The sequence below is a fragment of the Lissotriton helveticus genome, chromosome 3_1, assembly GCF_964261635.1.
Source record: "Lissotriton helveticus chromosome 3_1, aLisHel1.1, whole genome shotgun sequence".
Classification (NCBI taxonomy): Eukaryota; Metazoa; Chordata; class Amphibia; order Caudata; family Salamandridae; genus Lissotriton; species Lissotriton helveticus.
Window position 1 is genome coordinate 133,170,356 of NC_136061.1, and position 23,989 is coordinate 133,194,344.

Sequence of the window (23,989 nt, forward strand, 5' to 3'; positions counted from 1 at the left end):
AGAAAGAAACATAAAAAGAGGCTAAAAAATGTATTTATTTTCCTAAAGTTTAATTGTGAATACTCAACTCCGGGTAGGCAAATATGGCGACCTCGCTGACGAAACTCTGCGCAGTAGCCTAAATAACAGTCTTTCTTGCCAAGGCCAGGCAAAGTGTATTCGATTACTTCCCAACCTTCGTTCCAACCCTTCTTCCCATGATTCCTAAACTAGAGCTAGGTGACTGACCCTAACGTGGCCACACTGGTTTGCGGTCTAGATGATTTTGCACAGACTCAGAAATGAATTGTTAGACTGAGTCCTTCGTCACTGTTTATGAAGGTCTCCTTTGCAGAGTGCGCTTTAAAGTTGTTGTAGTATCAGACAGCGTGTCCGAGTGTCATGTGCGTTAACCTGTGAGCGTGTTGGAGACTGGTTTGCCTACACTCCGCAAGAGCCCATGCGAGATGGGGGTCTACCTGCTTCTGCTGTTCATGCTACACGTGATATCTGCTCCTGCTCATCAGGAAGTGGGTATGTACCTACAAATACCTCTGTGAAAAATGCTCGCCTTGCGACCTATTCTACTTCGCTCTGGGCCTTTTTTTGCCTCATACTTGTTAGCTCAAGATGAGGGAGAAGTCAGATCTTAAGAGGGAGATTGCATTTAGATGAATGTAGCGAAGGACACGTTTTTTGTAGAGTGATTTGATTTTTGTGACCCTCATTGAAGTATGTGTGTGGGGATATGGTTGTCTAAAGCCGGAGTATGATTGATAAGAAAGTGACATTGAGTGAGTTGACAGGCGTGTTCTCTAGAAGAGTACGCGTCCTGGCAGCACGGGGTATCATTTTTAGGTCTCGCCTAGGCAGTAGTTGCGCTGTCTCTTCGAGACTTGCTTTGTTCGGGTATGGACTTAAAGCTCTGCTCACATTCTGCCCATATTTTTCATTGTCCGTTGTAAATGTTTGCTTCTGATTCGTTAATAGGATTGGTAGTCCCTCCTTAGTACTGCCTTTTCTACATTTGTAACCTCGAATGAGCTCTAGCCCTTTTACTTGTGTTGCACTGTATGTTTTATTTACAGTCAGTGACAACTGTTTTCTTTAATGTATTTCTCCTACTGCAGACACAACGTGCTTTCCTGCAAGGCATCCGCTTTGCTTGCACATTTTCATCTATGTTAAAGCACTTCAATGCCTCGTCAGGGGTAGAAAGGGCTGTATAAATCAAATTACAATAGGTTATTTTAAAAAAACAAGCACTGGCGTTGCCAGTAGGTCTCGCAGTAGGAAAGTTGGAGCTATTACAATTGCAAATAAAGTAAAGTCCACATTTGTAAAGCGCACAATCACCCGTAAGGGTCTCTAGGCGCTGGGGGGCCGTCGGGAAGATTAAGCAAGCTATTGCCCAGAGTCACATGGTGCTGGGCTAATTTGCCGCCGGAGCCGGGGATCGAACCGTGGTCCCCAGATTCCAGCGTCAGTCGCCCTGACCGCGGCGCCACACCTCTTCCACTGAACAATGCCTTTTATTTTTTTTTTTTTTTTAAAACATAAAGGGCTTTGTCATTTACAAAACTAATAGCTCCAACTTTCCTACTGCGAGACCTATTGGCAACGCCAGTGCTTGTTTTACAATATGTTGGAAGAAACCGCTGCAGCCTCGAGAAATAAAATGGATTTCCCTGTAGATAAGGGTTTTTGTCGAGACCTAAGAGGTCTATCTTTTCCTGATTTGAGTTGTGTTCTGTAAGACTGCTAGGGGTTTCCTCCCTGCACAGTTTTTTGCGATTGGGCCTTTAATAACCTTATAGCAGTCGGCTTCGGGCTGTAATGATATGCTTGTGTGTGTGCAGGCTAAAATAGTGAGGGAATAAGTACTGTTGGAATTTTGTGCGGACCCCGCATCATACAGGGCACATTAGTTACCCAATATCCAACACCGACTGCCGCAACTCGCAACTTTTTTATTTATTTTGATTATTAAAAGTGCACATTTTTTATTACAGATTTCCGTTTTGAGAAGTGGAGTCATATTAAAACTCTTGATGTTGTTCATGTCCTTTTGAAATCCCACATTGTGTCTACTGACGGGTTCGCCTGTTTGTTCTTGAAGTGCTACGTTTAGCATCGGTCCATTGGAAAGGTTTCGGCTAATGCGTTTTTTATGGTGTATACTTGATAGTGTTTTCTCAAAAGCAGCTTATTTATTTCTCGTCAAATACCTCATCGCCCGTCCTCTTAACAGGATGCAGCGTGTTGAAGATGGGAGAGCTAGGTGCGACTCTTAAGTGTGCATGCCTAAACTGGTGCTGCCTTAAACCTACCGGCCCCTAAAGAGGCTTTGGAGTCGCAAGAAGGGCGTTCCTTAGTGAACCGTTGCATAATCGCCGTTTCGAGTCTGAACCAATGTCCCTGCAGTTGTGCTTCAAAACCGCTGAGTAATGGTCATGTGGCGAGTTTTATTTTAAACAGTTCGTTCCCTTGCGTTTGTTCCTTTTGTGTGGTGTGATTCACAGCTTAATGAGTTGCAACAAAATAACGTTGCCTGTGATTGTAAGAACGCCACCCTGCCCTCTTTTGTAGTGGCTAATTTCATTCCAGAGCGCTCGTAAGGGGTTTCTCGATGAGGAATGTGTAGGCTCATGGAGGGCTTTAGACGGGACGACGTAAATGAAGCCATGTAATTTCTGGTGCAGGTTACATTGGATTATTTTCACTTTGCCTTGGCATTTTAGGGTATTTTTTGGGGCATTGCAGGATAAAGTTATCTTTTGTCAAAATTGTATGCCAAATGTGCTGGGAGTTTCTGGCTAGAGGGAAAGGCTAATGAGGAAGTAAGGTTGAAAGATCACGGTATTTTTGTTGAAAGGGGAAGGGAAGTTGACTGAGAAATTGCATAGTATTTGTCTTTAAGTGGTCTTTTATAGAGGCAATGCCGGGGATCCTGGGCTTAGCAAAAGTGCACAGTTGTCCGGACGGGGCTGGGGTGGCTGAGGGTGTGTAAGTACTACTATTATTGACGTTATGCGTTAGTGAGACTAACAAAATACTGCGGAATCCCCATTTCGGTTTCGATTTTTTTCCTAATAATGGCATACAGTTTTCTTTTAATAAGGAATTTGACTGACCGGGGGTTTGTCTCACGCTTTCTCGGGTGCACCCTTTTTTAAGAACTCGGAATTAGCCGTATGTTTCCCCCCCCCTCTGGCAACAGGAAGTGGAGAAACGAAGTCGCCTTGCCTCGCTGATTAAGCACATTATCACAGTCTTTCCCCTTTTTGCAGAAACATTGCAATGGAAGCGTATCTTCTTTCAACTGCACAAGTTTCATTTGTTCATTTCTGATATTGCAGTGATGTGTAGAAATGTTAAGAGCTGCTCGTAGCTCCATGGTTACCTCTGAGCAGAGGGCAGTACAAGCATCGTCACTGAAAGGGTTTGAACTGAGTGCAGTGTCCCTGTTGCCATGCTACTAGAAACGAAGAAGTGTTTGCAAAACATAGCACGTACTTCTCGCTAGGAAGACAGAGTAAGGAAGACAGAAAGAAGAGAAAAAGAGGGAGAGAGAAGGAGGGGGTGAAAGAAGCAGAGGGACTGTGCAAGGGCGACGTGTAGGAGACGGATAGAGAAAGAAGCGAGAGAGGCTGAGACTGCAGACAACAAAGTCGTATTTTCAATTGCGCAAGGAAGGCAGAGAAGGGGAGGGGGGAGGTTACCAAATACACACTATCTGAAGCAAGGGGGAATGCAGAGCTGCCGGGCGGGAAACTAAAAGTACGGGCCATGAATAATTAGGGGAGGAGAAGTACGGCCGGCCTGCGGCCGGCCATGAATAATTAGGGGAGGAGAAGCCCTTTGATGTGCTGGGCTGGCCAGAATGCGCGTGCTTGTGATTCACGTGAACTCTAAGAAAACCGCAGTGCAAGAAGCCCTTAGTTTGACGAGGATTTCGAGCACTTGAATTCTCGATCCCTCAATGCGCTTGCGCGCATTGTAGGTCACGAGACCTAAAAAGGCATCTCAGCACACTATAACTATAGCGGCCGCACACCTTTATTTTCCTCATGACTTGCTCCTTTTTATCTGCATTATTTTTTTGCAAGTGCAGCATGCTTTTACTATATCGGCTGTGTCCCTTTATTTTCCTTTTAAAATGAGCTTTATTATAGCTCCTTTTATTCAGCATTTTTTTAAAAACGTGGCACACTTTTACTATAGTGGCTGTGTGCCTTTTTTCCCTCGGAAAAGCAGCCAATGGCATCATTTCCCAAATTTGCCTGTAATGCAAGGGTCCTTTCAGATCTGCAACTAACACCACCTTTAAACGTGGCACCCATCCCACTCACAATTCCCTGGAAGGCTTTTCACCTGTGCGGGTGTCACTGGACACTGCTGTGGCCAAAGTCGCAGTAGCTGCTTTTGCTCCAGCTGTGAAAGCTGCAGATCCGGCTCTGGCCCCATGCTGCAGCCTGGGGCCCCAGGATATCTAGAGCTCTGGCCCCATGCTGCAGCCTGGGGCCCCAGGATATCTAGAGCTACAGCTGCCACGGCCCTATTCTCTTGCTCTTCGCAAGTGCTATTGGTGCTTTTGCTCTTATTTACTTTGCTGTTGTACAGGTTCGGCATGGCTTAGCCTCCGTTAACGTCCTGAAAGGAATCCACCCTAATTTAGATTTAGGCCCTAATAATTCTGTTCAGTGTTCTGTTTTACCGGTCACTTCCCCACAAACTGTGAAATGTGATCATGTAAAGGAAGAAAAACAGTATTATGCGTTTTTAAATGTGTGGTTAAAAGTGCATGTTTAAGTTGCACATTTTATCTGGTAATAACATACAGCCTGCTTTCAAAAACCGCCACCATAAGTGTGGCAGGGTATGCTCAGACGTGAGTCCCTTGCTCACTTTGCCACTGGATTCAAGCAAGCCGGGCTGAAGATGGCTAGAATGCCAGAAACCGGTCCTCGGAAGTTTGTTTCCGGTCCAGGGAAGACATGGCTTGGCAGTTCAGACTGGACTGTTCCCATGAGGCACAGGGTCAGACTCATTTGCATATAGCTATGTCTGAACTGGGGTGGCGGAGTGGGCTAAAGAACAGTGATGGATTAAACCCTGATCTTTTGACTGGGTGTGAGTGTTTGATTCAGATGCTCCGTCCATCACCACCCCCTTTTTGTACCTCTATGTAAGTTTCGAACATCTATATCCAATCCTCCCATTCTACACTCAACAAACCAGATTGAGTTTGAAACAAAGATGGGGTAACAATAGCACTTTGCATTTGCATAATAAAAAATTGTAACCTGCACAGACAAATAAATGTGCATTAAAAAAACTGAAATAACCACACCCAAATGAAACTTAAAGGAATATTATCCAAATCCAGTGAAAATGAAAGTCAAAACAGGTGTGCGCATCACCGGTGTTCAGATGATTCACTGAAGATTGACGCTCTTCTACGCACAAGTTCACCTCACTATGGGGCACAGTGGTGTGCGAGTGTCACCATTCCACACACTCTAGAAATGACACAGGTGTGCAGGACACTGACAACCTGCCTGCTCCAGTAGGTTTATAGGGAAAACTATGTCTGTTTAACACAGGGGCACAGCGGGCCATAGAAAACCAGACCGCGTGCACACCAGTGCAGTCTCTATAGCATGCGTCTCGCTGTAGTTGTGCCCTGGAATCTCTCAATTTAAGATGGTGGCTACGCAGGTGATTTCATCACCATCATCCATGCATGTACAGGTATTTTCACCACTGTATGCAGGTCCTTCACTCCGTGCGCGAAATGACTTTTCAAATTTAGCTGCGCCATACTTAATTTTCATACTTTTATTTTTTTTAAGGGCTTTCGTGAAGTGCTGCCTAGCACAGATGCAAAAACAACAATTGATGGACAGAATGCAGAACAATGTCATGCTTTCACGCTAGTACAGAGATCTGGGCCTAAATCAATAGTTTTTTTGCTCACCATGCCCTTCCAGTTTGCACCCAGACATATGCAAATCAGTCTTGATACTGAGCCCAATGGGACCAGTCCAGCTCGAACTTCCAGGCCAGGTTCTCCCTGGACTGGAAACAAGCATTCTAGGACCGGTTTCGGGCTTTCACTCCGCATCAGCCAGGATAGCTTGTGGGTTCCTTGCTCACTGTGCTACTAATTCAAGCTAGGCTGGCTGATGAAGGTTGACATACCCCGAAACCGGTTCCATCAGCCAGGATAGCTTGTGGGTCCCTTGCTCACTGTTCTACTGGATTCAAGCTAGGCTGGCTGATGAAGGGTGGCATACCCCGAAACCGGATCCAGGATGCTTGTTTCCGGTCCAGGGAGGACCTGGCTGGGCACTTCGGTCTGGACTGTTCCCATGAGGCACAGGGTCAAGACTGATTTGCATATGGCTAGGTCCAAAGTGGGGGGCGTAGTGGGCAAAAGAACGATTGATTTAACCCAGATCTCTTGACTGGGGGAGAATGTTTGGATCATTCAGCATTCCGTCCATCATTTGTTGCAGTTATGCCTAGCACAGATGTCATCACATCATCATCAGAATAAGGCTCATAAAAGCATCCTATCCTTCCTCCAAAATGTCACAGACACGGAATACTACGTCACTGACAGTTGTGGTGTAATAGACTGCTGGGTCCTGAACTAGTAGGAAATGCTTGGCCTCCTCGTTGCTAATTCTTGCTCCCCCCGTAATGATGGCACATCAGTCAAGGTAACGTTGAAGGGTTTATCACACAAGAGCTACCCCTCAACAAGAGCGTCGCTATCCCTCGGCCAGCCCTCATTAAAACTTATTTCACTGGAATGCTCGCTAGACACTTCGAACACAGAACGCAGGCTAATCCCACATTCCCTGTTCCTGCTCCAGAGAGCTTATTTATACGTCCCATCACAAGCTGCATTGGCACAGCAAAGTCCTTTCTTCTTGTAAGTAGTATAGTATCCAGGCAGTCCTGAAGGTGCATTATGACTAGTCAGACTTGCAGTTCTAAATGATACTTTACATCAAGGGCGTACCTGCTAGTTTGGCTGTGTGTGCTAAGAGAACCTCTCTGTACTCTCTCAGCTGGAAAAGGTTTCTGTAGTATGTTGGTCCATACATACATGAAATGATGTAGCCGAGGCAGATGAGGTAGAGTTATGAAGTGGGTTTATTCAGTCATATTCAGGATAGTAGGAAGTATAACTCTGGAACAAGCAGCCCCACCAGGAGCAGCCTCTTAGCTACTCAGCCCATACTCCAACTGCCAACCCTCATACCAGTCACACAAGCATTCCATTCATGTCAATCACACTCACATTCTAACCTGGAACACTCACACTGGCTGAGTAGCTAGATGCAGAGAAGTGCAGTAACATAAACACTAAACTCAGAATAATACACATCCTTTCCCTCTCGAAATGGAAAACAAAAATGAACCAGAGAGCGAAGAAGAAAACAATTCACAATCAAAGTATACAGTAGTAATGTTTATCCGTGAACCCAGGGATGAGAAGGACTTCACACCACGAGAGGGTAAACAGACAAAAGCCAGGAAAGAAGGAAGGAGACAGCAAATACTAACACTGACACCATCCTCCTCCTTCAATACTGAAAAAAAAGAAAAATGAAATATGAGAGAGGAGCTCACAAACAACAAGTGAGCAAGACCTAACGTGAAGAAAAAGTCTTCACGAAGGTAGACTATGGCATCCAAAAGCAACTCCTCAGAGAGGAACTAAGAAGACATGGGACTAACCCATAAGCGAAGGTGTAACAAGGGACAAACCCAAAAAAACACACGCAGCACGGGAAGGTGCAGCACAATGTGGCAAAACAATTCCACTCCTCATGTGAGGAACACTGAAAATATGGGGCTACCCATAGACGAAGGTGTAACAGAGGAAATACCTAAGGACACAAGCAGCACAAGATAGTGCAGCACAATGTGGCAAATATTCCACTCCTCATGTGAGGAACACTGAAAATATGGGGCTACCCATAGACGAAGGTGTTACAAAGGACAGACCTGAGAACACTCGCGGCACAAGAAGGTGCAACACAATGTGGCAAAATGTCCACTCCTCATGAGAGGAACTGAGAAAATATGGGGTTACCCATAACCAAAAAAAAAAAAGGAGGTGTAATAAGGGACAGGACCCAAGCACACACACAGCACGAACAGGTGCAGCACAATTTGTCAAACCAACACATAGGTAAGAAGTGAAGCACAACCAGCTTACACAAGACAGAGAGAAATGTGATGCACAGGGCGTCTTACACACTGGACACAAAAGAGAAATTCGCACAGTGCGACATGCACGTAAAAACGTACAACAAGGTGTCCAACACAAGTAGAGAAGGTATAAAGCCCTAAGCAAAGACTTTGACCCAATAACCCAAAGATGAGGGTTAACAAATGGTAAAACCATGAGGGGAAATAGGATTACAACCTAAACCCATCCCAAAAACAGGGATACAATGATGCAAATGAGGGTGAGAGAACCCTTAACGAAAACTTTGGACAGACATGAGTAAGGGAGCTCATGTACCAAACATAAGTACAGAATTGAGGGTGAGAGAACCCTAAACGATGAGGGTGAGAGAACCCTTAGACGTGAGTAAAAGGACTTAATTTCCAAACTTGAACAATAAATGCTACTACAGCTGAAACACTGAAAAGTGAAATGTGTTAAAAACCACTAGATGGCAGCGTTGGACAAATTTCACTCTGTACTCGTGAGAAGTGCTCTTACAAACGTTATGAAAGATGCAAATGAGGGTGAGAGAACCCTTAACGAAAACTTTGGGCAGACATGAGTAAGGGAACTCATGTACCAAACATAAGTACAGAATTGAGGGTGAGAGAACCCTAAACGATGAGGGTGAGAGAACCCTTAGACGTGAGTAAAAGGACTTAATTTCCAAACTTGAACAATAAATGCTACTACAGCTGAAACACTGAAAAGTGAAATGTGTTAAAAACCACTAGATGGCAGCGTTGGACAAATTTCACTCTGTACTCGTGAGAAGTGCTCTTACAAACGTTATGAAAATGTTTTACCAACAACAGGAAAGAAATGTCTTGAAGTAGCAGTTTAAAACCTGTCTGACCAGAGAGACCAAACCTATACGTGTCAAAAGTTCGAGTTACATTTGTCATATCTTGTGAATCATTCGTATTGAGCTGAATGAAAGTTCTTTTCCAAAATAATAGACCTAGCTTTACAGTCACGACATCCGTGTTAGAGCTCTTGATCCTGTCAGCCTGTATCTGGTCATCGTCGGGCGCTGCCAAAGTCAATAAAGAACAATGTTGGCAAAAAGTCAGGCAGGCAGGCAAGGAGAAACTTCCTAAAGCACAACGATGACAACTTCATGATGGCGCCACGTTATCTGACGCCGTGCCGGATGGCTCAAGTCAACTCATTGCGTCAAAATACTCGAAGGTGCAGCGCTTCACACCTAACTCGTGAATAATGACTCTGTTCCAGACGCTGCTGTCTCTTCAAACTTGCAAAATATGCTTGAGTGAATTGGTTTATACACCTCTTGTGTGAGTGAAAACCTTTGTGTGAATAATCCACTGCTAGAGAATGATCCATGTTAATTTGAGCAAACTCCACTTGAGCACACACCATCCATAGGCCGCAGCTGTGTGCCCCCAAATCAAGAGACAGTCGGCAGGGGTGCTGGCAGACGGTTCAAATTGTTGCGACAGTCAGTGCTAGTATAGACAACTCGCACACGAAGATGGTAACACATCCAACATCTTGGGATAAATGAAAGTCTTTTTGAGTAAAAAGAAAGTCTTGTCAAAGCACTAGTCTCTTAAATCAGAAAATAACCAATTACCTTGGTTTCAAGGGCACGTTCTTTGCTGAAACTGCTTGCTTCAGTAGACATAGATTGTTGAATCTGCGTCACTTGGGTAGTTTCTCTACGCAGAAAGCTTGTTTAAGATGACTTGATAGCACAACTTGACTAGCGCTGCCTGGTGTTCGGCACTGGTGGGGCTACTTTACGTGCTTGTAGAGGTTCGTTACTTTGTGAAGATAGATGCTTGTTCCATTTCAGTTGCAGGATACTCCCAACTCTTGTGAATAGGCATAATTTTGCGCAGGAAAGTCTCCAGATCGTCGCCAAGAATAATGTAGTATGTTGGTCCATACATACATGAAATGATGTAGCCGAGGCAGATGAGGTAGAGTTATGAAGTAGGTTTATTCAGTCATATTCAGGATAGTAGGAAGTATAACTCTGGAACAGGCAGCCCCACCAGGAGCAGCCTCTTAGCTACTCAGCCCATACTCCAACTGCCAACCCTCATACCAGTCACACAAGCATTCCATCTATGTCAATCACACTCACATTCTAACCTGGAACACTCACACTGGCTGAGTAGCTAGATGCAGAGAAGTGCAGTAACAAACACTAAACTCAGAATACTACAGTTTCCCTCTTCTTTTTTTGTTTTTTGCACAGGCCGGCTGCTTAAATGCTACACTTGCATAATAACCAGCCATGACTTTGGATACTTAAAATATCTAGGGCTCGGTGTGAAGTCGACTACAAGAAAAGCTAATGTAATAGATCCCCATTCACAAATGAACAAGAGATTTTGGGGAAGGTGTTCTCTTGTGATAATCCTATCAGAATAAAAGGCAGATGGGAATCTACTTGCAACCCACAGTCCCACAATAGGATTCACAGAAGGGCCAATTAGCATTTAATATTTATGACATCGATAAAGTGGGTATTACTGATTAGACTACCAGGACCATTTGTTATTTAGAGCTTAGTAAAATGGTAAATATGCTGTAGCAACACTATGAAATAGGAGTTATTTGTCTAAGTGAAAGTTGAGGTTTGAATGGAAGTTATTTACAACTAGGGAATGATACAACAATAAAAAACACAAGTCTGAAAAGCCTTTAGTTATCGTGTTTTGGAAAGACACCATAGCACAGTACAGATACCTTTACAATTCCTGAGTAATGTTGAGTCATATTGTGGTGTTTCGGTGAGCATTCAGAATTTAGGGTATTTTATAGCATTAGCATTATTGTCTGTTTATTTCAAAAGCACTTAATGTATTTATGTACCTTTTTATTTGATGTATTAGAGCTGTCCTAGGGTCATCACTAGCTGTATTAGCAGCCTCTTGTTTAAAAAACAAAAGCGTAATAAAATTTGATAAAGAAGTATTTACATGCAGCGGAGTTTGGTCAGCCCTTTTCCATTGGTTTATCTGTGTCAATCACATTTTGCTTCTGTTTACTACAGCACACAACTAGGGGCAGTGAGTCAGCCCACTTCATCCTTTAGGTATTTTGCACTGTCAATCAGTCAATCGGGGATTTGTGAAGCACACTACTCACGACGCTGGGGGGGTTTGAGCAACTCCGTCTCATCCGAAAAAACAGGGCTTGAGGCTCTTCCTGAATGCTTGCAGTATGGTGGGTTCATCTTATGCTGAGGGGGAGTTTGTTCCAAGTCTTGGCTTCGATGTAGGAGAAGGCTCACCCCCCCCCGCTCTGACTGCGGATGCGTGGGACTTCGGCCAGAGCAAGATCTTCGGAGCGGAGGCTTCTCTTGGGTGCATAGAAGGAGATACTTTTGTTGAGGTAATGGGGTCCAATGTTGTGGAGGGATTTGTAGGCGTGGGTGAGGAGCTTGGAGGTCACTTTCTTATTGACGGGGAGCCAGTGGAGTTCTTGTAGGTGTTGGGAGATGTGCTATTGCAGCGGGATGCCGAGGACGAGTGTGGCTACGGCGTTCTGGATGGTCTGGAGTTTGCTGGAGTAGAGATTTGTTTATTCTGGCAGAGAGTGCGTTCCCGTAGTCCAGCTGCTGGTTACAAGTGTGTGGGTGACGATCTTCCTGGATTCACTGCGAATGATGCATTTTGCTAGATCACTTTTTCACACCCTCTAGAAAAGATGTGTAGTTCCAGGACGGGTCTGCTTGAGGTGCTGATTCGTATATATTCTGAACAAACAGCGTTGCCACTCGCGCTCTCAGGATCCACTGACACAGGAAAACACTTGTAGGATGCAATCAAATTGGGGGTTTATTAAATTTCATAACCCCATATATATATATATATATTTCTCCACTGCACCAACCAAGATTTAATCCTGTGGCTCTCTGGTTACAACCAGACCTCTGCCGGGCATTAGATAATAGAGGTTTCTTAATGTAGTATGTTGCATTTGCCACTGATTAACGTAATTTTTAAAAATGTTATTCTCATTTAAGCTGTGCACCATTTTATATGTAGCGATCTGAAGGTGAAAGACCAAAATAACTTACCGAATGTTTTAGCCAATCTTTTGACCCTGACCCAACACTCACTGACCTTGCCATCATTGCACGCAGCATCACAGTTCCCATACTTTTTTTTTTTATTATTCACTTCCACCGCTGCTGACTACCAATAAATGCTTCCAAGCACGTTCTTTGATCTGTTGTTCCAATATTTCTTTGGCTTCTTTATTTTCTATTTTTCCTTCCTTCTTTCTGTCTTTCTTTTTTCTTTGTTTCTGTTTTTATTCTCATTCTTTTTCTTTGGTTGTATCTTTCTCTCTCCTCCTTTTTACGTCTCCATTCTGTTTCTCCCTATCACTTCCTTGTTTGTTTCTGTTTCTTTTTTCACCCTCTCCTTCAGCCCATCTCTCTGTTCTGTATTGTTTTCCTTGTTGCGTCATTCTCACTTTCCCGATTTCATTGATTCTTTCTTTCACCCCTTCTCACCTTTGTTTCGTTCTTTATATTCTTGTTCTTTTCGTTTTTAATTTCTTATTACCCCATATTCTTTAAATCATTCTCTCGTTCTTTACTTTCATTGCACCCTTTCACTCATACACCCTTTCTTTAGCTCCTTTCCTGTTTCTATTCTCACCATTAGTCTCTTTCCTCCCTCCTTCCCTTCCGTCCTCACATTTGTTCTTCTTCGATGTTTTTTGGCTTTCTCTCCTCCTGTCGTTCTCTCTTCTTCTGTCTCAAAAAGTACTAAACTTTCTAAATTAAGTTTCTCATTCATTAATTTGTCTTTCCTTATTGATTCATAGGTGTTCCCTTGGGCATAGGAATAGAGATGGCGATATGTAGATGTTTACTTAGTTAATGTAATGTTTATGTTAAAAACGTTGGTAAAATCCATTGAGTGTCTTGGGGTGCGTGGGTGTTTTACCATAGGGGATATAAAAACTTTGCCATTAAAACTTGTGCTGTTCATGCCATCAATAATTCTTAATCTTGAGTCATCAAGTCTTGGCCTGTTTCTGGTCAGCAACCAACAGACTACGGCGCAACTGTTAGATTAGTGGTACCTTTGAGTCCTAGCTAACATAGTCAGTGCAGTGTAATAGAAATATATTGCATGAGAAAGCTGATAAACCTCACCACTGAGAGGTAACTCACAAGTAAGAACAAAGGGACAAAACTGTTTTTGGGAACCCCAAAGGTAAACATTCTCGATACAGCTCTTGTGACATTGGTGCTCTGTGTCCACTGCATCAGAACTGCGTGCCCTAAAATAACTGCATTTAAAGAAATCGCAAACGTCACAAGGCCCAGACCTATTGGGTTTGTCAATGCTTGGTTTGGTTTGGTCTGATTTTTTTATATAGTGTACGAACTTGACCCAAAGGTATCTTGTATCAGAGCGCTTTACATGAGCACCAGTTGCTTACACTAGGACACATTCATTTTTGTTTGGGCACGGGGAGATTAAGTAAGTTGTCCAGAATCACAGGATTTTGGACGTTATTGCAGATACTTGCACCCAGTTCCCTAGATTTGAGTTAGACTACTGTAGCTGTTGGGCAACATCCTCTCCCCAACTAGGCCCTTAAAATGTCTCCCTATTATGACGTTTTAGTGAGAGACGATCCTAGATGTCCATCATGGGCCTTCCTGATTATATTACTGTACGGGGTAGAATCAGCTTGGGGGACCGTAAAATCAAACCTTCTATAGAGATTTCCCTTCCAACCTTACAGTATGGTTACAACAAAGGAGAAAAAAAATCTTTTCTTTGGCCCAATCCTTTTTTTACTAGTTCACCCAGTTGTTGCAAAAATTGATCACTCCTCATAGCAGCCAACCACTCATCTTTGGACACATTCTCAATACCGGTATTTCCAAAGATGCCACTAGACAATCTTCACAATCTTCATCAATGAGATCTGAAAACCTAATTTCATTGTATTCATCCTTCTCGTGTGGAAAACGAGAAAGAAAATCAGCTCCACAATTCCTACCACCCAAAATGCGAACTACATCACACTGATATTCCGATAGTTTAGTGACCATTCTCAAAGTCCTAAGTGTACAACGTTTGTTCACCGAGCTCCCTAGAATACTAAGGGCTAATGATCCGTTTGTAGCATGAAATGCCTTCACCAGACATGCACTCTAAACTTCTCAATGGTCCACAAACATGCAAGATGGCGCCTGAGTAAACGGGCGCGGAGATCGCTTCTTGCTGCCAGGCTTTGAATTTGAAGTTTAACCTGTGTCTGACATATGCCGATCTTTTGAAAGTCTAATTATAAGCTGTGCACCTACCCCTCATGTCCCTCGGCTGGAGCGGCATTGACGCCGGTTTGTTTGATGCAATTGATGAGCTGCTGGTGACGGTTTTGGCGGCTGTAACGACAGGGTAATTTTATTCTATTTTTAGACTGGTGGTGACTATAATCCACTACCATCTCAGTCCTAGTTGCATTTGCGTTCATTTGTAGGGCTTACCCATGTGCTTTGACAGGGTTTAGTGCCTTTTATCATTACTGTGGGCCTACAGGCCCGAAAACTAGAGAGAAGCCATTTTGTGCTTCTGCCTCGACTGTCCGAGGCGCTTGCAGGGTAAAGGTAATGTTTAGAGCTTAGCCTGTTTTCTGCTAGTAAGAAACCGGTCAAGACTGGCCCTTATCGAAGGAATCCATTTGTCTCCCCGGTTCTAGACGCACTACACAGGTGGCCACTGTGGAAGGCGGAGGGAGCCAGGGATGGGTACAGGAATTTGGTGGGAGTCGGCCTGACACCGGAATTTTCCATAGAGAAAGAGAGCTCTATATTATCAAAGAACGAGCAGGGAAATGGGAGAAAGTAACGTGTGGAGTAGACAGGAGAAGTTGGTCCGAAGGCTGGTGCCGAGAGACTGATACCATCAGCTAGTTGAATTCCTGAGACGAGGAAGGTAGGTGATCAAGGGTCCCGTAGTGACATCCTTCGGGAGTGGCAGAGACTGAGTCCAGAAGAGGGTTTGAGTATTTCGGAACCATGGCAGCGTAGACGAGGCGTAGCGGTGCAGACCTGTATTCATGAGCCATAGAGGGAGAGCAGAGTCCCGAGCATATTGAAGACAAAAACAAGAAAGAGAGAGGGATCAGCTCCGCTGCTGAGATGGAAAGACGCACGTCTAAGGTGAGGTGTTCCGAGTTGGTGTAGAATACATCTAATCACTTATTTTGCCCCTTTTAGGTTATAGGTAGCGACCAAGCTAAATAATGTTTGTTTGGCTCATTCTGTCATGCTTGATTTTAGAACAAAGACTTACTGCTAAATATCTTTGAATGTTGTTTTCATGAATGAGATTAACCTTTCCTTTTAACCAGGTGCTGACATACAGAAGGATGGGATATGCCCTTCTGAAAAGGTAACTGAGCTGGGGGGAGAGTGTGAACTTCATTTGGGAAATAACTTATAAAGATGAACCCCCCCATTAGTGTAGATCGTCGGGTGACGTTAAAGATATCGTCGGGAGACGTTAAAGAATATAAGATGAGGTAATTATAGGATAAGATATGGAATCCATTAGATGTTAGTGGTATGTTTGATTGTACAGGCTTGTAAATAGCTTCTTTTCACCTTCTCAGGTGAGTCTTCTAGATATCTTGTAAATAGTGGCCTGAGAAGAGTGTGGTTACATGACGACTGGGTTAGCTACGGTTGGTAGTCTGCTTGGTGTGAGGAAACAGTCGTTACATTGGCACTGCGGCTTGTGCTAACGGAGCTCCGGACCAGGTTGCGTACAGCCGGCAAGTGCGCTGAGTGCAGAGGAGCGTTGGCGGATCCAGCTGTACTGCCCGAGTGGTTCGCTGCAAGGTACTGCTCCCAACAGCTACGAGCGGCGAAGAGGCCCCCCAAAGACAACGCGCGGAGCCCGGGGGAAGGGCTCATGATTCCTAGGCTTGTCCATCACCCCAGGATAGCGTGGAAACAGGTGTTCCTAAGGAAGGAAAAGCGATAGGCTCCACCAGCATTAAGACTGCAACGTCTCAGGCTCACCCGAACTGCTCATCAAAAGGTGAGAGCTATAAGGTATGTAAAAAGGAGAAAGAAAAAGGCTTAGAGAGCGCAGGAGCTAAGGGGGTAAAAATGGGTCTTAAGGACCCAGGCAAGGGGAATAACATTGCAAACTTTTTCTCTGGAATTGCACCAGCCTCCTGAAGGAGAAGGATGAATAGCTGTTTCAGATGTTAACACTGATGAACTTGGTCTATCCCCACCCGCTCAGCCTGGTTCTAATACATATGTGCACACTGATGCTACCTTGGAGCATACTCCACCAGCTGATCCTGCAGTATGCACCAAAACACCTCTAGTAAGTCATGCCATAACTCATCCCCCGACAGATGAAGGGACTTCTCCCAATGTCAGTTAACGCATTAGGGGCTTCAGGGGTAATAGGGGCAGCAGGGGCTCCAGCTGCTACTAAATTACAAATGGATATTAGGGCCCTAATAGATGGGATCGAAGTAAACAATGACCTGGAAGAGACGACCGATCTTAATCTCGATTTAGGGGATAAGTTTTATTCAGTGACGGACGGCTCTGATGGATCTGACCTTAGTTCCTCGGAGGTGGAAGAGAGTGATTCGCAGATCTCCAGTGTCACCACAAGCCCTGACACGCCACAGAGAGGCACTGTTGTTAGGAGAAAAACTTTTAAAGAAGCAGAGAGACGGCTCAGCATGGGAGAAAAGCGTGGAGGTCCATCTAAGAGAAAACAGAGCCAGCTTGGATCCTGACCTGAAATGGGATTACTCTGCAACCAGGATCACCTATCCGGATCAAACTGGGTTAGAAGAAGGCAGAGATGAATCATCACCATCTCTGAAAATGATTTTTGATTCCATCAAACAGCTGCAAGAAGAGACGCGGATGAATGGCAAGAAAAACAGACTTGCTATAAGGGGCAGTAAGAAAAATGGCCAAAGCCTGCACAGCTGTAAATGCAAGGATGACCCATGTGGAAGAGCGCACCAGTACATTGGAGGACAACGCAGCCAAAGCTCAGGCTCATGCTGAGTCGTACGACAAACAGTTGGTAGATCTCCAATGGAAAATGGAGGATTTCGAGAATAGACAGCGCCGCAATAACCTCCGAGTTCATGGTATTGAAGAAGGCGCAGAAGGTGACGACATCCGTGCGTACATCTTGAAAATGATGAAAGGCACCTTCCCGGAGCTACAGCACTGGAATTGGGAGGCCGAGATCCAACGTGTTCATCGCTTTCCTTTATTGTTAAAGAAATCACCGCATGCGGCCAAACATGGAACCACTATGCCAAGAGCATTTTAAATCTACTTTGGAAACTTTTTGTTTATGCAAAAGCACGCCCCAATGCTAAACGCACTTTTGAGAACCAATCTTTTTTCACCAGGCCAGACTTCTGCTACGTCACTGTGGCAAGACGCTGGAGATTAAGAGAAATGATTCAACCTTTTCAAGCTCTGGGTGCGCAGGCCTTTTTGATGAACCCTGCAAAACTAAAATCATTTACAAGAATACATCCAGAGTCTTTACTTCAGAGATTCAAGCAAAAGCTTACATGGATTCCTTTTCTAATTTACAGGCTGATTAAAATTTCTCTGGGTGTCTCAAATTCAAATAAATTCTGAGCCTGTGAGCAAGGGCAGCTGAAAAGAGGGTTAGGTTACCTTTAAATAAAAAAAAAAAAAAAAAAAAAAAGCTCTAAAGAAATGGGGTAAGGATATTGAGGGAGTTGTGGATGAGAGGCACACTTGGTTGTTAATGGGGATAGCTAAAAGGGATTGTCACAGGTCTGGCACAGAAACAATAGACATGAGTGCAGCGTGGGGGGCCGACTCTCAGGCTCAATCACAGAGACCTTAGGTCTGCTGGCTTCACAGTATAGGTGGGTGTTAGGGGCGGAGGGTGGGTCTGGGAGCTGGGAGGGGGGGCTTATAGTGGGGGCCTGTGAGGGGTAAAAAAAGGAAAACAATCACCATTCAGTAAAGAAAACAGTTACGTAACCGAGCAGTTTAACAAAGAAGATAAAGTGGAAAAGCAATCTTTTCTAAGCTATGGTGACAAGCATTATGTTCAACTATATATTTTATGCGAGTAGTAACTCTTAATGTTTGTGGGCTGAACGACCCCGCTAAAAGGAGGATAGTTGGTGAATACCTTAAAACGATATGTGCAGATATAATCTGTCTACAGGAGACTCATGTCCAGGGGGTGTGAAAATTCCTTTTGGAACAACTGGGCTTTCAGCTAATAGCTTGTACCTCGCAGGGAACCAGGACTAGGGGAGTGGCAATACTAGCAAACAATAGCGGGCTAACTTTCAAAAAGCGCCTGTCTGACAAATATGGTCGGTGGGTAATCGTAGAAGGTCAAATATCAGGATTTTTGTTCACACTTTGTTCAGTTTATGGTCCCACGGTTGACGGTGCTAGATGCTTAACTCTGTTAATCAACAACTTGCGAACTGGCCACTTCCGATTATCTTCTGTGGAGATCTCCATATTAATGGTCTGAATGGGATATGGAAGGGGGATCCAACTAAATTTACAGGCCGGAAGAAAAAAGGACATAGGGCTTTAATCCAAATGATGGAGGATAATGGGCTTGTAGATTAATGGGAGTATTATGACCCCCTGGGCACGGGTAGTACTTATTATTCCGCACCTCACAGGACAGTGACGCGCTTAGATTACTTTTTAGTCTCCTCTTCTGTTATTCCGTCCTGTAAAATTAAGAAACTACCACGCCTGGTATCTGACCATAGTCCCCTGGACTTAGATATTCAAACCTACAGAGGGGCCAAAAAAGTAGCCAACTGGACATTTGAACGAGCTCTACTGCATGATACAGAATATGTGGTACACATGAGCAATTGGCTCAAATAATTTTTGGCTATCAATTAGGGGAGCTCGAAGCCCGAGATCAACTGGGGGAGCACAGAGCCCGAAGTTGTCTGGGACAGTCTTAAAGCCGGGATTCGGGGGGAAACAATGAGCTATTCCCTGAGAAGGAGCAAATTGGAAAAGAATGAAAGGGAGGTCACGCAGAGATTAATTGGTGATCATGACGAGGAACTGGTTAGCACAATAAATCATGGTTTGAATATAGAAGGGATTCTGCAAAAATTGGTTCTGGCTAAGGCGGCGGCAGGGAAAGCTATTGCTGCCAAAGCAGCAGGGAAATTTGGCATGGAAGGGCCAATAGTTCCTTCTCAATTACTGAGTATTTGAGGTCAAACTCCCATAACACTCTGGGCGCCCACGCAACTGTATATTCACACACCCCAATTATATAATTGTTGACTGGAGTGGAACTCAAACAACCAGCTGGAAGCTTGCATGCTGATTGTGCGGTGTGCATGCAGGAGCAAATCCTGCTGGGCATTTTATGTTGCACAGCATCGGTTAGTTGAGGCAGCCCAGTCATATCTTTTTACTCAATGCCAGTATGTAGTGCAACATTTGGGATTTAATTTTTTTTAAATTTTTTTTATTTATTTATTTTTGTGCCTGAAGGCATCCTAACTTCAAATGCCGTTTCTGAGCCTGAAGCTCCAGCTGGTTACTGGGAGGATGCTTGCTGACTGCTGCCACTGAGGCCACAAACTATGCTACCAGTATAGCCTGTAAGAAGATCATTGTGATGGCTGACTTATAATACTGGGCCAAAGTAGCACTCTACTCCAGTAACTGGTTGTAATAGTTAGATGAAGTCACACAAGTGGGCTAGGGGAGAGTTAGGGTCCAGCGTGAGCCAACTCCCCACTCATAAATCATATCGCAGAAAAAAGCCACATGTCTGAAATACAGAGGTCAGAGATGTAGACTAGTCCACTTGACCAAGCGTCGAGGGGAATCCCTTTTAAGGATTGGTGAGTGAGGGGAACCTCGACGCTTGGTCAAGTGGACTAGGCTACTTCTCTGACCTCTCTGAGTATTAAGGACCCGTGGCTTTTTTCTGTGATCTGTAATAGTTCGATGTCAGCAAGCAGTAGTCCATTTTTTCACTTGAGCGTTCTACAGTCTTAGCATGCCCATTCCTGTGCCATGTCAGTTCTGACAACTGACAGTGACACCGGTGCACCCTTTATGGGACTGCTTTAGGGAGGAGCCGACGAGCAGGAATAATTTAGTTGCCTTTGAGTTTCGGAGATAAGATGGTGGCGGAGATTCTCAGGACTCCCTCACTACTAGGAGCCGACAGCGGCACCTCTCCAGGCACCCAGTCTGACGATTGGCAATCCTTGGCTACCATGGAAACAAGCATTGGAAATGCAATAGGTCTCGCAGTAGGAAAGTTTGAGCTATAGGTGTTATTTTTTTGTTTTTTATTTATGTTGTTTTTTCTAAATAGCTAAATTAATAGCTTTCTTATTTACAAAGCCAATAGTTATAATTTTTGTAAATGTGACACCTCTAGCATTTGTAAAGCAACATTTTTTGTATTAACGGGACTTATATGTGACTTATATGTATTGATATAAAAAAAATCAATGGCTTTAAAAAACAATAAATAATTAATACGTAAATAAAATGGATTTTATTTTATATTGCCAATAGCTTAAAGTTTATTAAATATATTTAGTGAAGATGCTGTTGTTGCGCTGAGTGAGGGTGAGTGAGGGTGAGGGTGAGTGAGGGTGAGGGTGAGTGAGGGTGAGGGTGAGTGAGGGTGAGGGTGAGTGAGGGGTTGAGGGTGAGTGAGGGTGAGGGGTTGAGGGTGAGTGAGGGTGAGTGAGGGTGAGTGAGTGAGGGGTTGAGGGTGAGAGGGTGAGGGTGAGGTGTTGAGGGTGAGTGAGGGTGAGGTGTTGAGGGTGAGTGAGGGTGAGGTGTTGAGGGTGAGTGAGGGTGAGGGTGAGTGAGGGTGAGGTGTTGAGGGTGAGGGAGGGTGAGGTGTTGAGGGTGAGTGAGGGTGAGGCGTTGAGGGTGAGTGAGGGTGAGTGAGGGGTTGAGGGTGAGTGAGGGTGAGTGAGGGTGAGGGGTTGAGGGTGAGTGTGGGTGAGTGTGGGTGAGGGGTTGAGGGTGAGTGTGGGTGAGTGTGGGTGAGTGTGGGTGAGTGTGGGTGAGTGTGGGTGAGTGTGGGTGAGTGTGGGTGAGTGTGGGTGAGTGTGGGTGAGTGTGGGAGGGGTTGAGGGTGAGAGGGTGAGGTGTTGAGGGTGAGTGAGGGTGAGGTGTTGAGGGTGAGGTGTTGAGGGTGAGTGAGGGTGAGGGTGAGTGAGGGTGAGGTGTTGAGGGTGAGTGAGGGTGAGGTGTTGAGGGTGAGTGAGGGTGAGGCGTTGAGGGTGAGTGAGGGGTTGAGGGTGAGTGAGGGTGAGTGAGGGTGAGGGGTTGAGGGGGAGTGTTCGAGGGTGAGGTGTTGAGGGTGAGGGGTTGAGGGTGAGGGGTTGAGGGTGAGGGGTTGAGGGTGAGGGTGAGTGAGGGTGAGGTGTTGAGGGTGAGTGAGGGCGAGTGAGGGCGAGTGAGGGTGAGTGAGGGTGAGTGAGGGTGAGGGTGAGGGTGGGTGAGGGTGAGTGAGGGAGGGTGTGGGTGAGTGGGTGGGTGAGGGTGGGTGAGGGTGGGTGAGGGTGGGTGAGGGTGGGTGAGGGTGGGTGTGGGTGAGTGGGTGAGTGTGGGTGAGTGTGGGTGAGTGTGGGTGAGTGTGGGTGAGTGTGGGTGGGTGAGGGTGGGTGAGGGTGGGTGAGTGTGGGTGGGTGAGGGTGGGTGAGGGTGGGTGAGGGTGAGGGTGAGGGTGGGTGAGTGTGGGTGGGTGAGGGTGGGTGAGGGTGAGGGTGAGTGTGGGTGAGGGTGAGGGTGAGGGTGAGGGTGAGGGTGAGGGTGAGGGTGGGTGAGTGTGGGTGAGTGTGGGTGAGTGTGGGTGAGTGTGGGTGAGTGTGGGTGAGTGTGGGTGATGGATTGAGGGTGATGGATTGAGGGTGATGGATTGAGGGTGATGGATTGAGGGTGAGGGGTTGAGGGTGAGGGGTTGAGGGTGAGGGGTTGAGGGTGAGGGGTTGAGGGTGAGGCGTTGAGGGTGAGTGAGGATGAGGGGTTGAGGGGTTGAGGGTGAGTGAGGGTGAGGGTGAGTGAGGGTGAGTGAGGGTGAGTGAGGGTGAGTGAGGGTGAGTGAGGGTGAGGCGTTGAGGGTGAGTGAGGGTGAGTGAGGGTGAGTGAGGGTGAGTGAGGGTGAGGGTGAGTGAGGGTGAGTGAGGGTGAGGGTGAGTGAGGGTGAGTGAGGGTGAGGGTGAGTGAGGGTGAGTGAGGGTGAGGGGTTGAGGGTGGGTGAGGGTGAGGGGTTGAGGGTGGGTGAGGGTGAGGGGTTGAGGGTGGGTGAGGGTGAGTGAGGGTGAGGGGTTGAGGGTGGGTGAGGGTGAGTGAGGGTGAGGGGTTGAGGGTGGGTGAGGGTGAGTGAGGGTGAGGGGTTGAGGGTGAGTGAGGGCGAGGGTGAGTGAGGGTGAGTGAGGGTGAGGGGTTGAGGGTGGGTGAGGGTGAGGGGTTGAGGGTGGGTGAGGGTGAGTGAGGGTGAGGGGTTGAGGGTGAGTGAGGGTGAGGGTGAGTGAGGGTGAGTGAGGGTGAGTGAGGGTGAGTGAGGGTGAGGGGTTGAGGGTGGGTGAGGGTGAGGGGTTGAGGGTGGGTGAGGGTGAGGGGTTGTGGGTGAGGGTGAGTGAGGGTGAGGGGTTGAGGGTGGGTGAGGGTGAGTGAGGGTGAGGGGTTGAGGGTGAGTGAGGTTGAGTGAGGGTGAGGGGTTGAGGGTGAGTGAGGTTGAGTGAGAGTGAGAGTGAGGGTGAGTGAGGTGTTGAGGGTGAGGTGGTGAGGGGTTGAGGGTGAGTGAGGGTGAGTGAGGGTGAGGGGTTGAGGGTGAGTGAGGGTGAGGGGTTGAGGGTGAGTGAGGGTGAGGGGTTGAGGGTGAGTGGGGATGAGGGGTTGAGGGTGGGTGAGGGAAAAATGTGCAATAGCCAGGAAAATCAGCATAGTTACTTTAAAAATGTAATTGAAGTGTTGCACAATATACGTGTTATAAATTGCGGACTAGTGCTTTATGTTTTGATAGGACGAGAATAATCTTAGGCAAATAATTAGCATCTCAAACTCAAATGGTAAACTATTTTAAACGCGAAAGGGTCTTATCGAGGTCTATATGTAGTCATCAGTTTTCCACAACGGGCTAAAAATAATACCCGCAGATGCAACCATTACACACAAAAGAGCATATGCCTGGCTGTTGCAGTAAAGAAAAGTTATTTTTTTCGATCTTCATGTTGTAGAAGTATAAAAAGCACAAAAACAGTATACAATGGCGGCCTGCAGCCACTACAAAAAGAAGGTGTCATCACTGAATTTACCCACCCCCATTTAGAAACTGCTTGTAACGTCTAATACAACCACCATCTGGCCAGCGACTAAAGTGTCAGCGGCTACAGTACTAAAGTAGATTTAAGCCACTAATTCTAGTAGCCCTAATGCCGACATTTCACTTGTGCAAAACTATCATGTATCTTTAAGGGATTTTGAAACTTTTAATGCATGTATCTTATAACATTGTATTCGGGACTGTGCATAACGCGAGCAGCTTTTAACACAATTAAGGATCTACATAAAGGGCAAGGAGAGGTTTAGAAAATCAAACACTCGGTGATACTATGTCCTGATGGTGCTTAAGCCAGAAGTAGTATCCTAAACGTGAACCGTATGTGCGAGGTCATGTTCTCAGCAACAATGTTAAACAAAGGCATGCAACAGCTTGTGTTTAGAAG

General features: G+C 45.6%; 1 protein-coding gene across 2 annotated transcripts in view; it reads left to right on the forward strand.

Annotated features, from left to right (window-relative positions):
- The first annotated feature begins 190 nt into the window (after positions 1 to 190).
- Positions 191 to 23,989, forward strand: part of LOC144822193 (S-adenosyl-L-methionine-dependent tRNA 4-demethylwyosine synthase TYW1-like) — a 552,654-nt gene continuing 528,855 nt past the window's right edge. Inside the window, exon 1 of one of the 2 annotated variants that reach the window (XM_078679401.1) lies at positions 191 to 513. In XM_078679401.1, coding sequence (XP_078535527.1) covers positions 447 to 513 — 67 coding nt within the window. In that variant the 5' untranslated portion in view covers positions 191 to 446. The remainder of the gene's footprint in view (positions 514 to 23,989) is intronic. The other variant, XM_078679402.1, reaches the window with a different exon arrangement.